Source organism: Brachyhypopomus gauderio, unplaced genomic scaffold, assembly GCF_052324685.1.
Source record: "Brachyhypopomus gauderio isolate BG-103 unplaced genomic scaffold, BGAUD_0.2 sc44, whole genome shotgun sequence".
Lineage (NCBI taxonomy): Eukaryota > Metazoa > Chordata > Actinopteri > Gymnotiformes > Hypopomidae > Brachyhypopomus > Brachyhypopomus gauderio.
This window is the reverse complement of record NW_027506870.1, coordinates 2,155,982-2,169,169: the sequence shown is the minus strand read 5'-3', so window position 1 is coordinate 2,169,169 and position 13,188 is coordinate 2,155,982. Positions and strand designations below refer to the sequence as shown.

Here is a 13,188-nt window from a genome sequence, read left to right as displayed (position 1 = left end):
GTGGGCACTATTGTCATTTCATTTTGCATTGTGATGCACCCTGCTGAAAGTTAGCATCAGGAACTGAATAGCGTGTTAAAGATATCACACGTACAGAGCTTTGCGACAGTTGCTCACTGCCAGGAGCAGCCTCCTCTGCCCATCCTCTGGCATGTTATAGTTTTGAGGGTTTAGCTCATCCAGCACCTCCTCAGACATCTGGAGCATGTAAGCTATGACAGAGCAGAGTGCTGGAGGAATGTGCTTCTCTGTGGTGCTCCTTTCTAAGCACAGGTAGTCCTGGATCTCTCTGTAAAGAGCCTGGTCATTGATTTCCAAAAGACAGAGGAAAAGGTTGATGGAATTTCCCACAGAGGGATCTTGGGTGTATAATTTCTTTTTGATATACTGCATGATTTCTTTGATGCTTTCTGAGCTGCCCTCAGTGTGTGTCAGTAGGCCTTGTAGGAGTCTCTGATTGGACTGCAGTGAGATACCCAGCAGGAAACGGAGGAACAGATCCAGACGTCCACTTCTATGCATCAAAGCTTCCTCAATTGCACCCTTTAGAAAAACAACCATCTTCCTGTCCTGAGATGTGTCATACTGTCTCACTGTTAGAAATGATGTCAACACATCAATGTCCCTGATCAGATAACATTGAAATATGTAGAAAGCAGCCAGGAACTCCTGAAAGCTCAAATGCACAAAGCAGTAGACCTTCCTCTGGTAAAGCACAGACTCCTTCTGAAGAACTTCAGCACAAACTCCAGAGTTCTCCAAATCATTAATAACATCAACACCACATTCTTGTAGGTCTTCATTATAAAAAATCAAGTTTCCCTTCATCAACTGGATGAAAGCCAGCTTGGCTAATTTTAATAGGATACCTCTGTTACGCTTCAGAAGTTGGTTTGTGTCTAATTCTTCATTCTCATCATATTTCTGATTCCTCACATTGGTCTGGAGGAGAAGAAAATTTATATACATCTCAGTAAGTGTTTTTGGAATTGACCCAATGTTGTCTTGTTCCACCATTTTCCTAAGAACTTCTGCTGAAATCCAACAGAAAACTGGTATCTGGCACATGATGTACAGGCTTTTTGATTTCTTAATACTTGAGATAACTAACTCAGCTTGAAGTTGATTTCTGATCCTTTTCCTGAAGTATTCCTCCTTCTGTGGATCACGGAATCCGTGCATCTCAGTCTTACGGTTAATGAACTTTGATGGGATCTGACCGGTTGCTGCTGGTCGGGACGTGATCCAGATGAGGGCAGAATGAAGAAGATGTCCTTTAATAAGATTTGTTATGAGCACATCCACTGATGATACCTCTGTGACATCCGAAATCAAATGTTGCCGGAAATTCAATGGAAAATGAAATTCATCAAGACCATCAAAAATAAACACAATTTTAACGTCCTCAAAAACCTCAGTGTGCAGCTCTTTCAGTTCAGGGTTGAAGACACATATGAGTCTGTGAAGGCTGTGCTGGTTGCCTTTGATTAAATTCAACTCCCTGAATGGCATTACTATCATGAGGTCTATGTCTTGGTTAGTCTTTCCTAGTGTCCAGTCCAAAATGAACTTCTGCACAGAGACAGTTTTACCAATGCCTGCAATACCCTTGGTCAGAACAATCTTGATTTCTTCCTCTTCCTCATCTTCTTCATCTTCCTCTTCTCCTTTTATCTCTCGGTTTGTTCCACATACTGGAAAATGCTTGAAAATGTCATTGCAGGAGATGGGTGTCTGGCGTGGAGTTTGGGTTTTGGATGGTCTCTCGAGCTGTTGGAGCTCATGTTGCCCATCTCCCTCCCTGCTACTACAGCTTTCTGTAACATAGAGCTCGGTGTACATCTTGTTGAGGAGGGAACTCTCCTCAGATGTAGCAGTTCCTTCATTAATGAATTTGAACTTCTTCCTCAGTCTGGTTTTGTGCTTTTTAAAGATGGTTTGTATGTCTTTCACTGTCAATAAAATGTAATTAATTAAATTAAATACTGTATAATGTAATGACTTTAAATGCGAGAATATGAAAATATGTCAAAGTTTCACTAAGACAAAACTAAAGATAAACAGAAGTTGAAAGCTAGCAATATTTTATCCATAAGCAGGCCTCTGATTTGATTATTGAACACCAATGTAAAAGCAAAGATTACTATAGAACCCCTATATTTACCATGTACAATTAAATATAATAAACTAATTTCTTAAGAATTCTTCTAAATTCTTAAGTTAACTGTACAACTTAATGTTGGCTAACGTATTTCGTATTTCAGAACGTACCTCCTGGTTTGGTGCCTGGGTTGAAAACTATCTGGACTGGGGCGTTGAAGGTGTTGCTGGCCAGCACACTAGTGCACACAGACGCTCCTGACTGAGCAGTGATTATGGTCTCCACGGAGACTGCTGCAGCTGTGGTCATGCTCTGGGCAGTCTGGTCTGGGGTCATATCAGCTGCTGCAGCAGCCTGGGTGAAACTGAGCGTGGTCACATCAGCCATTTGAGTGGACAATGGATGGTTAGGTCAGCTGTTTGAGTGGAGAAATGGATGGTCATGTGAAACGTTTGAGTGGACAATGGATAGTCATGTCAGTTTTCTGAGTGATCTGCGGACAGAGATCCCATTGGGCAGTGTTGTGAATTTAACTGGAGTTGGATTATCTGTCCATCTTCACAGGGGAGATAACAAACCAACATAATGGAGACTGGATTTTTTATCTTTAGGGTTAGGTTTAGATTAATGTTTATTCTTCGTTTCTTTCTTTCTTGTTTTGATATAATACTCTGGTATAATACTCATGCGATTACTTAAAAATTCAGCTTTCATTAGCTAGCTAAAAGCAGCAGGTATGTATGATAGAGACGGGATGTTAGAGAGAGGGTGTTATTTAATACCTTAAATGTCTTCCCACCCAAACCTAAGAGCTGATACAGAATGGGTAGAGGTGAAAGAGGTGAATGATGATATGATGACATACACACACACACACACACACACACACACACTCGAAAATACACATAGCCATTTAGGTCTGAGAGCTGGTACAAGATAGATAGGTAGAGGTCAACAAGGTGAATTATTAGAGTTATAACACACACACAAGGTTCAGTGATGAGAGATCTTACTCATATATACATACACACAAATACAAACACACACACACACACACACACACACACACACACACACACACACACACACACACACACACACACACACACACACACACAATCAATTAGGTCTGAGAGCTGGTAAAAGATAGATAGGTAGATGAGATTCAATGATGAGAGTTCTAAGTTGTGTATACATGCAGTACCCATGAATACACACACATACACAGACATACAAACATTTCTGAGAGCTGTTAGAGGTAGAGGTGAAATGATGAGAGTTCTATTACACATACACACACACACACACACACACACACACACACACACACATACACACACACACACACACACACACACACACACACACACACACACATACACACACACACACACACACACACACACACACATACACACACACACACACACACACACACACACACACACACATACACACACACACACACACACACACACCACACCTATGTAGCTGCCATTCCTGTCCTGACATCATGCACAGTATATACATAAGACAAGTACACATTACTGTCAAAGGCCTGAGCTGTACTGTAAATACTGTGAGCTGTACTGTTAACACTTTCTGTCAGCTGTACTGTTAACACTGTGAGCTGTACTGTTAACGCTGTCTGTCAGCTGTACTGTTAACACTGTGAGCTGTACTACTGTTAACGCTGTCTGTCAGCTGTACTGTTAACACTGTGAGCTTTATTGTTAACGCTGTCTGTCAGCTGTACTGTTAGCACTGTGAGCTGTACTGTTAACACTGTGAGCTGTACTGTTAACGCTGTCTGTCAGCTTTACTGTTAACACTGTGAGCTGTACTGTACTGTCTGTGTACTGTTAATACACAAGTTGTGCTGTGTATGAGTTGCCGAAGTTGTGCGGTGTGTGTTGTTGACTGAGTTGTACAGTTAACGCCACCTGTGTCTAGGGATGAAGCTACATGGCTGCTGTAATAAGACAAACGCAATTACATTACACACTGGTTAAGCTAAATAACAGCTCATGTCATTTCCACCTATTTCTTTTTCATTTAATCTTAGCAGTTATACTAGAGAATGTTCTTTGCTAAACTTAATGAGTCCTAAATCCCCAAACATAATAATCGTTTCTCAAAACAGATAGCAGAACAAGCTTAGCATCAGATAAGAACAAATGAATGAAGTACCTTTCTCTCTGAGTGCTCTTTGGAACTGGGCATAGCTTCCCAACATGGTAAGCAGACCTGAACTGTGTGATTGGAAGTGGAGTTGCTGGTTTATTACCACCCATTCCTGACCAAAGGGCATTGTAGTCACAGACGTTTTATTTTCAAGGTAACAAGCTTTTTTTTTCAATTTTACAGGCCTCATCCACGTCCAACTGAACACTCCCATCACCACACACACAAGTTATTCTGCTCACAGGTGTTTATTTCATGCACAAATATTTAAAGTTTATTTCATACAGTACATAACTTATTAGGTATTTGTATTTGTATTGTATAAAAGTCTTTATTTCAGTAATAGGAAATGTGGTCCCTTATCATACACACAGGAGCCTTGTTACCACAGCAACAGTGACCTTAGCAACAGTGACCTTAGCTTGCGGATAGAATGAAAAATGTGGTTGTGCGCTGAAATTTTATGAAACCTTTGCTACCATCTAGTGGAGAAAAAATGTACTACATAGAGAGAGAAGGAAGGAGACGGTGTTTACCCAACAGAAGAATCTTATGTAATAATAGAAAATTACACTGTCACTCATTAAATGTTTATAGCAGCATATATATCTGTCACAACACTGTACACTAAATGAAAGAACGTGAGTTTGTAATACGTTGCATTCAAGATTCAAGATTCAATACTTTATTGCCATGCAACTTGTGCTAGTTGCTAGGGATTTGTTTCAGTGTGCTCATTGACAAGAAACATAAAAACACAGTAAAAGACATAAATAACATATTACACACAAGATACATAATAAATATATATAGCAAATATCAAATAAAAGTATTAACAACTATATGTCAGTCACAGTGGCTTAATTTAAGGTGTTGGTGCAGCGTAGGGAGGCTATTTAAGTGCCTGATGGCGCTGCAGTATGTGCTGTTGAGAAAACGTGATGTTTTAGATGTTATGGCTCTCAACCTCCTACCTGATGGGAGGACGCTAAAGAAGGAGCTAGCTGGATGTGATCGATCATGTAGTATTTTCAGTGCTTTCCGACAGATGCGTGTTTCGTAAATGCTAGAGATGCAGGGAAGTTTGCAGCCAATGATTTTTGAGGCTGTGCGAACTACCCTGTCTACCTGCATCCTCTGCTGGACCGTGGAGTTGCCATACCAGACAGTGATAGAAAAGGTCAGAACACTTTCAATAACTGCATGGTAAAACTGCAACATCCCCTCACGGGCCACCCCAAACTTCCTCAGCTGTCGCAAGAAGAAGAGTCTCTGGTGAGCTTTTATGGTGATACAATTAAGATTTTCATCCCATTTCAGGGAAGATTCTATTGTTGTGCCTAGGATTTTAAAACTATTCACTCGTTCCACTTCCACACTGTTTATGTACAGGGGCTGAGATGCCTTCTTTTGTCTGCGGAAGTCTACAACTAGCTCCTTAGTTTTAGCTACATTTACCTCTAGATTATGGATGTCACACCATTGCATAAGTGCCTGTACCTCGTTCCTATATACAGAATCATTATCATCTGAAATTAGACCTACTACTGTAGTATCATCCGCAAATTTTATCATTTTAACAGACTCAGTGTGTGATTTACAATCATTTGTGTACAGAGAATATAAAAGAGGTGATAGCACACATCCCTGAGGGGCACCAGTGCTTATGAATCTGACCTCTGAGGTGTTATTATGGATTTTGACCACTTGTGATCTCTGTGTTAAAAAGTCAAGAATCCAATTACAGAGGGAATTATGAATTCCCATCTGCTGCAGCTTATAAAATAGCTTGCTGGGCAAGATTGTATTAAAAGCCGAACTATAGTCTATAAAAAGAATCTTAGCATAGTTGCCTGGGACCTCAAGGTGCTACAGGATGGAGTGTAAACATAAGGACACAGCATCGTCGACCGACCTATTTGGCCTGTATGCAAACTGACCAGGGTCCAGGCTGGTCATTTTGGACAGGCGATCACATACTAGCCGTTCAAAGATCTTCATCACCACAGATGTTAGGGCTACCGGTCTGTAATCATTCAGGCATCTGATAATGGGTTTCTTGGGCACTGGAATAACAATAGCAGATTTAAAACAAGCAGGGACCCTGTTTTCCCTCAATGACCAGTTAAAAATATCAGTAAAAACAGAGGTTAATTCATTAGCACAGAACTTTATGATGGCAGATGATACAAGATCTGGTCCTGCAGCTTTCCTGCTATTTTGTCTTTGCAACAGGAGTCTAACCTTATGTCCTTCAATAATAAAGGGGGGTTTGGAGGGATTGGTAATTGTTTGTCCAGCGATAACTGTCTGCTTATCAAAGCGACAGTAAAACTCATTAAGACTCTCAGGCAGCTCAGGATCATCACTGACCATAAATTTTTTACCTGCATAATTAGTTATCTGCCTCAGGCCCTCCCATACCCCTTTGCTATCTGTAGCCATAAGTTTAGCTTCTAGTTTCTGTTTGTAATCTGTTTTGGCTTTCCTAACCGCTCTATCGAAGTTATACTTCGCTATTTTGTATAGCTTTCTATCCCCACTCTTATAGGCATTCTGCTTGATTTTCCAAAGATGTTTTAACTCTCTACTAAACCATGGTTTGTTATTACTGTATACAGTCACAGTCTTAGTTGGGACGCATACATTTTCACAGAAATAGATATAAGCATTAACGACCTCCGCAAACTCGTTGAGATCATTGCAGGATTCCTTAATAGCAAACCAGTCCGTATTATCCATACAGTCTCTCAGTTCACAAATGGCTTGAGAAGACCATTGTTTGACTGTCTTTGTTGTCAGCTTGACAGCTTTTAGTTTCTGGCGGTACGATGGTATTAGCATAATAATATTATGGTCTGATTGACCCAGTGGTGCCCAAGCTACAGCATGGAAAGCATTAGCAATCGTACAGTAACATTGATCCAGAATTTTATCATACCTTGTGGGCACCCGGATCTGCTGTTTAAACCGTGGCAGTGATTGTTTCAGGTTGACGTGATTAAAGTCCCCTAAAACCAGCACAGTAGAGTCCGGGTACAAATTCTCAATGTCCGTGATTTGGGTGGAGAGTAGCTGGGCTGCTTCTGAACTGGGAGCCTGAGGTGGTATATATACGGCGACCAAGATGATGGCCTTCAGCTCCCTAGGCAGGTAAAATGGTCTGCATTCAATGGTGAGTGTCTCCAGAACTGAAGAGCAGGTTCGTGAGATCATTGTTGTGTCCGTACACCACCGTTGGTTCACATAGCAGCATAGACCGCCCCCTTTGGTCTTCAGCGAGGCCTCGGTGCGGTCAGCGCGGTGGAGGGTGAAGCCATCTACGTGGACCGTCGAATCCGGGACGTCTTCGTTGAGCCATGTTTCAGTGAAGCACATGATGGAGCAGTCAGCAATGACCCGTCTGCTGTTTATGAGCATTTTTAGCTCGTCTTGTTTGTTGACCAGAGAGCGAACATTTGACAATAACACGCTTGGCAGCGGCGATCTGTGTTTCCGCCGTCTGAACCGGACCAGAGCGCCAGCTCTTTTGCCACACTTCCTAGCTCTCCCCTGGAGCCTAGAGCCGGCGCGTCCTGTTCTGCCATTTCTGTCCGTCGACCTGATTAATCCTATGTCCTCAGTAAGAAGATTCACATCTGGCTGGAGGTTTGCAATGTTGTCTCAAATGTGTAGGAGTGTAAGTCTATCATATTTCACTAGTCCGACAGCATAATCCACACGAAAACATAGTACCAAAAAACACACCAACAAACAGAGCAACACCGTGTCGCCATAGGTTGGCGCCATCTTGTGGAGATGTCCACAAGAAGTGGAGAGAGAAGGCCGCACTGTTGGCACATTATTGTGTCTACATTTTATCAATGTCACCTGAATAGCAATGTCAGTGATGCTTCCTCACAAAAGGGTTTAAAATAAATGAGGAAAAGCGTGCAATTACCTCCTATTGTCTAGGTCAGGCATACACAACCAATCATAGATGACGATCAAAGATCACTGCTCTTTACACTCAAGTCAACACCACTGGTGAATGGAATACATTCTTATGCTCATTATACATGTTTTCACATGTCTCTCGTTATACTTTTATTCCTAATAATTTATTACAATTTAGACTGCTGATAGCTCTACCACCCTTACTTTAAACTAGACACATAAAGGGCCGTACAGTCTGATCAGGTTAACCTGAGTTAGTAATGCGTTGCAGTATGGTGTCTACCCCTGTAAAGGGTGGTTCTGTCTGATCAGGTTAACCTGAGTTAGTAATGCGTTGCAGTATGGTGTCTACCCCTGTAAAGGGTGGTTCTGTCTGATCAGGTTAACCTGAGTTAGTAATGCGTTGCAGTATGGTGTCTACCCCTGTAAAGGGTGGTTCTGTCTGATCAGGTTAACCTGAGTTAGTAATGCGTTGCAGTATGGTGTCTACCCCTGTAAAGGGTGGTTCTGTCTGATCAGGTTAACCTGAGTTAGTAATGCGTTGCAGTATGGTGTCTACCCCTGTAAAGGGTGGTTCTGTCAGAACAGATTAATTGCAAATGAGTGGGCAATGTTTATTATGGGAGTATCTTCCCTGCTCACTGCCCCATGGTAAAACTCTCCAGTGTGTGTGTTGGTGTGTGTGTGTGTGTGTGTGTGTGTCTGAAGTCTGAAAATAACAGATCATTAAAAATGTCAGGGGGACTTACATTAACGCACAGTGGCTGTGATGATAAATAATACTCTTGATGTTTATACTGTTGGCAGACACATGGGGCATGAGCATTTATATATATATATATATATATATATATACACTACCGTTCAAAAGTTTGGGGTCACCTAGACAATTTTGTGTTTTCCCTGAAATCTCATACTTTTATTTATCAAATGAGTTGCAAAATGAATAGAAATATAGTCCAGACATTGACAAGGTAGAAATAATGTTTTTTTTTATTTGAAATAATTTTCTACTTTAAACTTTGCTTTCGTCAAAGAATGCTCCCTTAGCAGCAATTACAGCATTGTAGACCTTTGGCATTCTAGCTGTTAATTTGCTGAGGTAATCTGGAGAAATTTCACCCCATGCTTCCAGAAGCCGCTCCCACAAGTTTGATTGGGTTAATGGGCACTTTTTTCGTACCATACGGTCAAGCTGCTCCCACAACAGCTCAATGGAGTTGAGATCTGGTGACTGCGCTGGCCACTCCATTACCGATAAAACACCAGCTGCCTGCTTCTTCTCTAAATAGTTTGTGCATAATTTGGAGGTGTGCTTTGGGTCATTGTCCTGTTGCAGGATGAAATTGGCTCCAATCAAGCGCTGTCCACAGGGTATGGCATGGTGTTGCAAAATGGGGTGATAGCATTCCTTATTCAAAATCCCTTTTACCTTGTACAAATCTCCCACTTTACCAGCACCAAAGCAACCCCAGACCATCACATTACCTCCACCATGTTTGACAGATGGTGTCAGGCACTCATACAGCATCTTTTCAGTTGTTCTGCGTCTCACAAATGTCCGTCTGTGTGATCCAAACACCTCAAACTTTGATTCATCTGTCCATAACACTTTTTTCCAATCTTCCTCTGTCCAATGTCTGTGTTCTTTTGCCCATATTAATCTTTTTCTTTTATTAGCCAGATATGGCTTTTTCTTTGCCACTCTGCCCTGAAGGCCAGCATCCCGGAGTCGCCTCTTCACTGTAGACATTGACACTGGCGTTTTGCGGGTACTATTTAATGAAGCTGCCAGTTGAGGACCTGTGAGGTGTCGATTTCTCAAACTGGAGACTCTAATGTACTTGTCTTCTTGCTCAGTTGTGCAGCGGGGCCTTCCACTTCTCCTTCTACTCTGGTTAGAGCCTGTCTGTGCTCTCCTCTGAAGGGAGTAGTACTCACTCAATCAATCAATCAAAGTTTATTTGTATAGCGCTTTTAACAACTCAAGTTGTTGCAAAGCAGCTTTACAGGGTTTACAAGGTTAACAATACTATGGGTCCAGAACCCTAATGAGCAAGCCAAAGGCGACAGTGGCGAGGAAAAACTCCCTATGATGGTGGGGAATAGGAAGAAACCTCGGGAGAACCAAGACTCAAAAGGGAACCCATCCTCCATTGGGCGGCCCGTTAACACACAAATACACAAGTCACACATAATTCACACAATCAGACTAGGTAAAAGGTAGAATTGAAAGTTCTGGGTTTTGATATTGTCACTGTAAATGTCTGTTGATGAATGCCAGGCTTTCATTCCGTGTCGGAGCAGTGATGCTGGTATTGTAGGCTCCGACTGCACTCCCCAGGTGAACCCCAGTATCAGCACATCCATCGGCAGCCAGACCATCCCCCAAGTGCCTGCAGGTGCCTGTATCCAATCGTCTTGGGTAGAGCCATGCAAGAAGATAGATAATACAGACTGAGTGGACATGAATTTAAACCACCGTTGATTTAAATGTACGTAGCTCACGTGCCAGTGATCAGCATGTGGCTCCGGCAGACTAATCTATAGCAGCATAACTAAAGGGAGGGGTTCAGAGGTGACCACAGGCATGAGGGCTCACTGAGACATTGCTTTCCAGTCAAGTCATAGTCACAAATAGAGTGATGCCAAGACACAGCTGGATGACAGCATCAACATCTCAGATCACCAGAAATCTCAACTTCTGGGGGCCCCCAAGCCCCTACACCTTACAAGGGGAATTTTAGCTGAAGGCTTGACTAAACAGGTGAGTCTTAAGTCTAGATTTAAAGATTGGAACTGTGTCAGAGTCTCGGATTGGAGCTGGAAGGCTATTCCATAATTGAGGGGCTTTAAAAGAGAAGCTCTGCCTCCGGCTGTAGTTTTACTAATTTTTGGAACTACGAGAAATCCAGCATTTTGGGAGCGCAAAGGGCGAGATGGGTTGTAGTAATCAATGAGTTCACTCAGATATTGTGGGGCAAGACCATTTAACGCCTTATAGGTTAACAGGAGAACTTTAAATTCAATGCGATATTTAATCGGCAGCCAGTGTAGTGCGGCGAGAGTGGGACTAATATGATCGAATTTCCTAGCCTTGGTTAGGACTCTAGCTGCGGCATTTTGTACAAGTTGTAGCTTCTTTATGGACTGTTTAGAGCATCCAATTAGAAGACTATTACAGTAGTCCAATCTCGACGAGACAAAAGCATGAACTAGCTTCTCTGCATCAGCTAATGAAAGTAAGTGTCTCAGCTTGGCAATATTACGTAAATGGAAAAAGGCAGCCTTAGTGACATTGCATACATGTGTGTCAAATGAAAGATCAGAATCAATAGTGACACCTAAACTTTTTGCAGTAGATTTTGGTGTTACTGAAAAACCATCTAGGGTAAGGGGAATATCAGCCCAATTGCTTCTAACAGCTTTAGGCCCAAGAATCAGTACCTCAGTCTTGTCAGAATTTAGTTTAAGAAAATTAGACGCCATCCAGTTTTTAATATCCTGGACGCAGTTCTCAATCTTGAGAGTTGTGGTGGTATCATCTGGATTAGAAGATATATACAACTGAGTATCATCTGCGTAGCAATGGAAGCTAATACCATGCCTACGAATGATAGTGCCCAGTGGTAGCATATATAATGAGAATAATATGGGGCCCAGTACAGATCCTTGTGGGACACCATACTTTACTTTAGAATGCTCAGAGCATTCGTTATTTACTAGCACAAATTGGTAACGATCTGTCAGGTAGGACCTGAACCAGGAGAGTGCTTGACCTCTTATGCCAATGAGTGTCTCCAGTCTATTAAGTAGAATATTATGATCAATGGTGTCAAAAGCAGCACTGAGGTCTAGCAGTATGAGAAACGAAATGTGTCCTTTATCAGAGGATATTAAGAGATCATTCAGTACTTTAGTTAGTGCTGTTTCAGTGCTGTGATGAGCTCTAAATCCAGACTGAAATAACTCTAAGACATGTTCTGTCTGTAAGAAGGAAGAGAGTTGTGAAGAAACTACTTTCTCTAAAATTTTGGATATGAATGACAGATTAGAAATTGGCCTATAGTTGGACAGTTCTTGGGGGTTAAGACCAGGTTTTTTAATTAGCGGCTTGATGACTGCAAGTTTAAATGAACTGGGAACGTAGCCCAGGCTCAGAGAATAATTTATTATAGTAAGCAACGGTTCTACATTGCTGTGCAGTAATTCTATGAGTAGCTGGGTTGGTACAGCATCTAGTATGCATGTGGAGGGTTTAGCAGATTTCACCAGTGAAATAAGCTCCTCACGACCAATTGGGGAGAAGGACTCTAACAGGGCATCAGAGCTGACCAGACAGCTGTCAAGGTGCATTGGCATGTTGACAGGCTCTGAGATAGCACTACTAATGTTTTCCCTAATTTTATCAATCTTATCATTAAAGAATTTCATAAAATTGTTACTGCTACACTCTAGTGGAATAAGAGAATTGTTTTGTTCATGACTCCTCGTAAGGCTGGAAACAGTTTTAAAAAGGAGTCCTGAATTGTTTTTATGTTTTTCTATTAAGGCCGATAAGTATAAGGACTTTGCCATATGGAGGGCATGCTTATATTCAATAAGGCTGCTTTTCCATGATAGTCTATACACTTCTAACTTCATATTTCGCCATTTACGTTCCAGGATCCGCGCGGCTCGTTTGAGGCTACGCGTGTGCTCATTGTACCATGGCTCTATTCTTCTCTCCATGGCTCTCTTATATCGTAGTGGTGCAACCTTGTCTAAAGCTGTATGAAGGGAAGTCTCGACGTGCTCGGTGAAACGCTCTAGTCCTTCCGGAGCTACAAGTGGATCAGTGTTTGTCAGACCCGGTAAAATATCAGTGAGCGCGGCTATGGTGCTGGGTGTTATAGCTCGTTTAATTTGATAGCGGGGTGGCCGATGAACACAGTCAGTTAAACACAACTCGTATGTTATGAGGCTGT

General features: G+C 41.9%; 1 protein-coding gene across 1 annotated transcript in view; it reads right to left on the bottom strand.

Annotated features, from left to right (window-relative positions):
* Window positions 1-7,705, bottom strand: part of LOC143486076 (NACHT, LRR and PYD domains-containing protein 3-like) — a 322,134-nt gene extending 314,429 nt beyond the window's left edge. The window contains exons 1-3 of the mRNA XM_076985870.1: window positions 7,227-7,705; window positions 2,272-2,465; window positions 95-1,952 (exon numbers count right to left, since the gene is read on the bottom strand). Coding sequence (XP_076841985.1) covers window positions 95-1,952; window positions 2,272-2,465; window positions 7,227-7,705 — 2,531 coding nt within the window. The remainder of the gene's footprint in view (window positions 1-94; window positions 1,953-2,271; window positions 2,466-7,226) is intronic.
* Window positions 7,706-13,188: the final 5,483 nt, after the last annotated feature.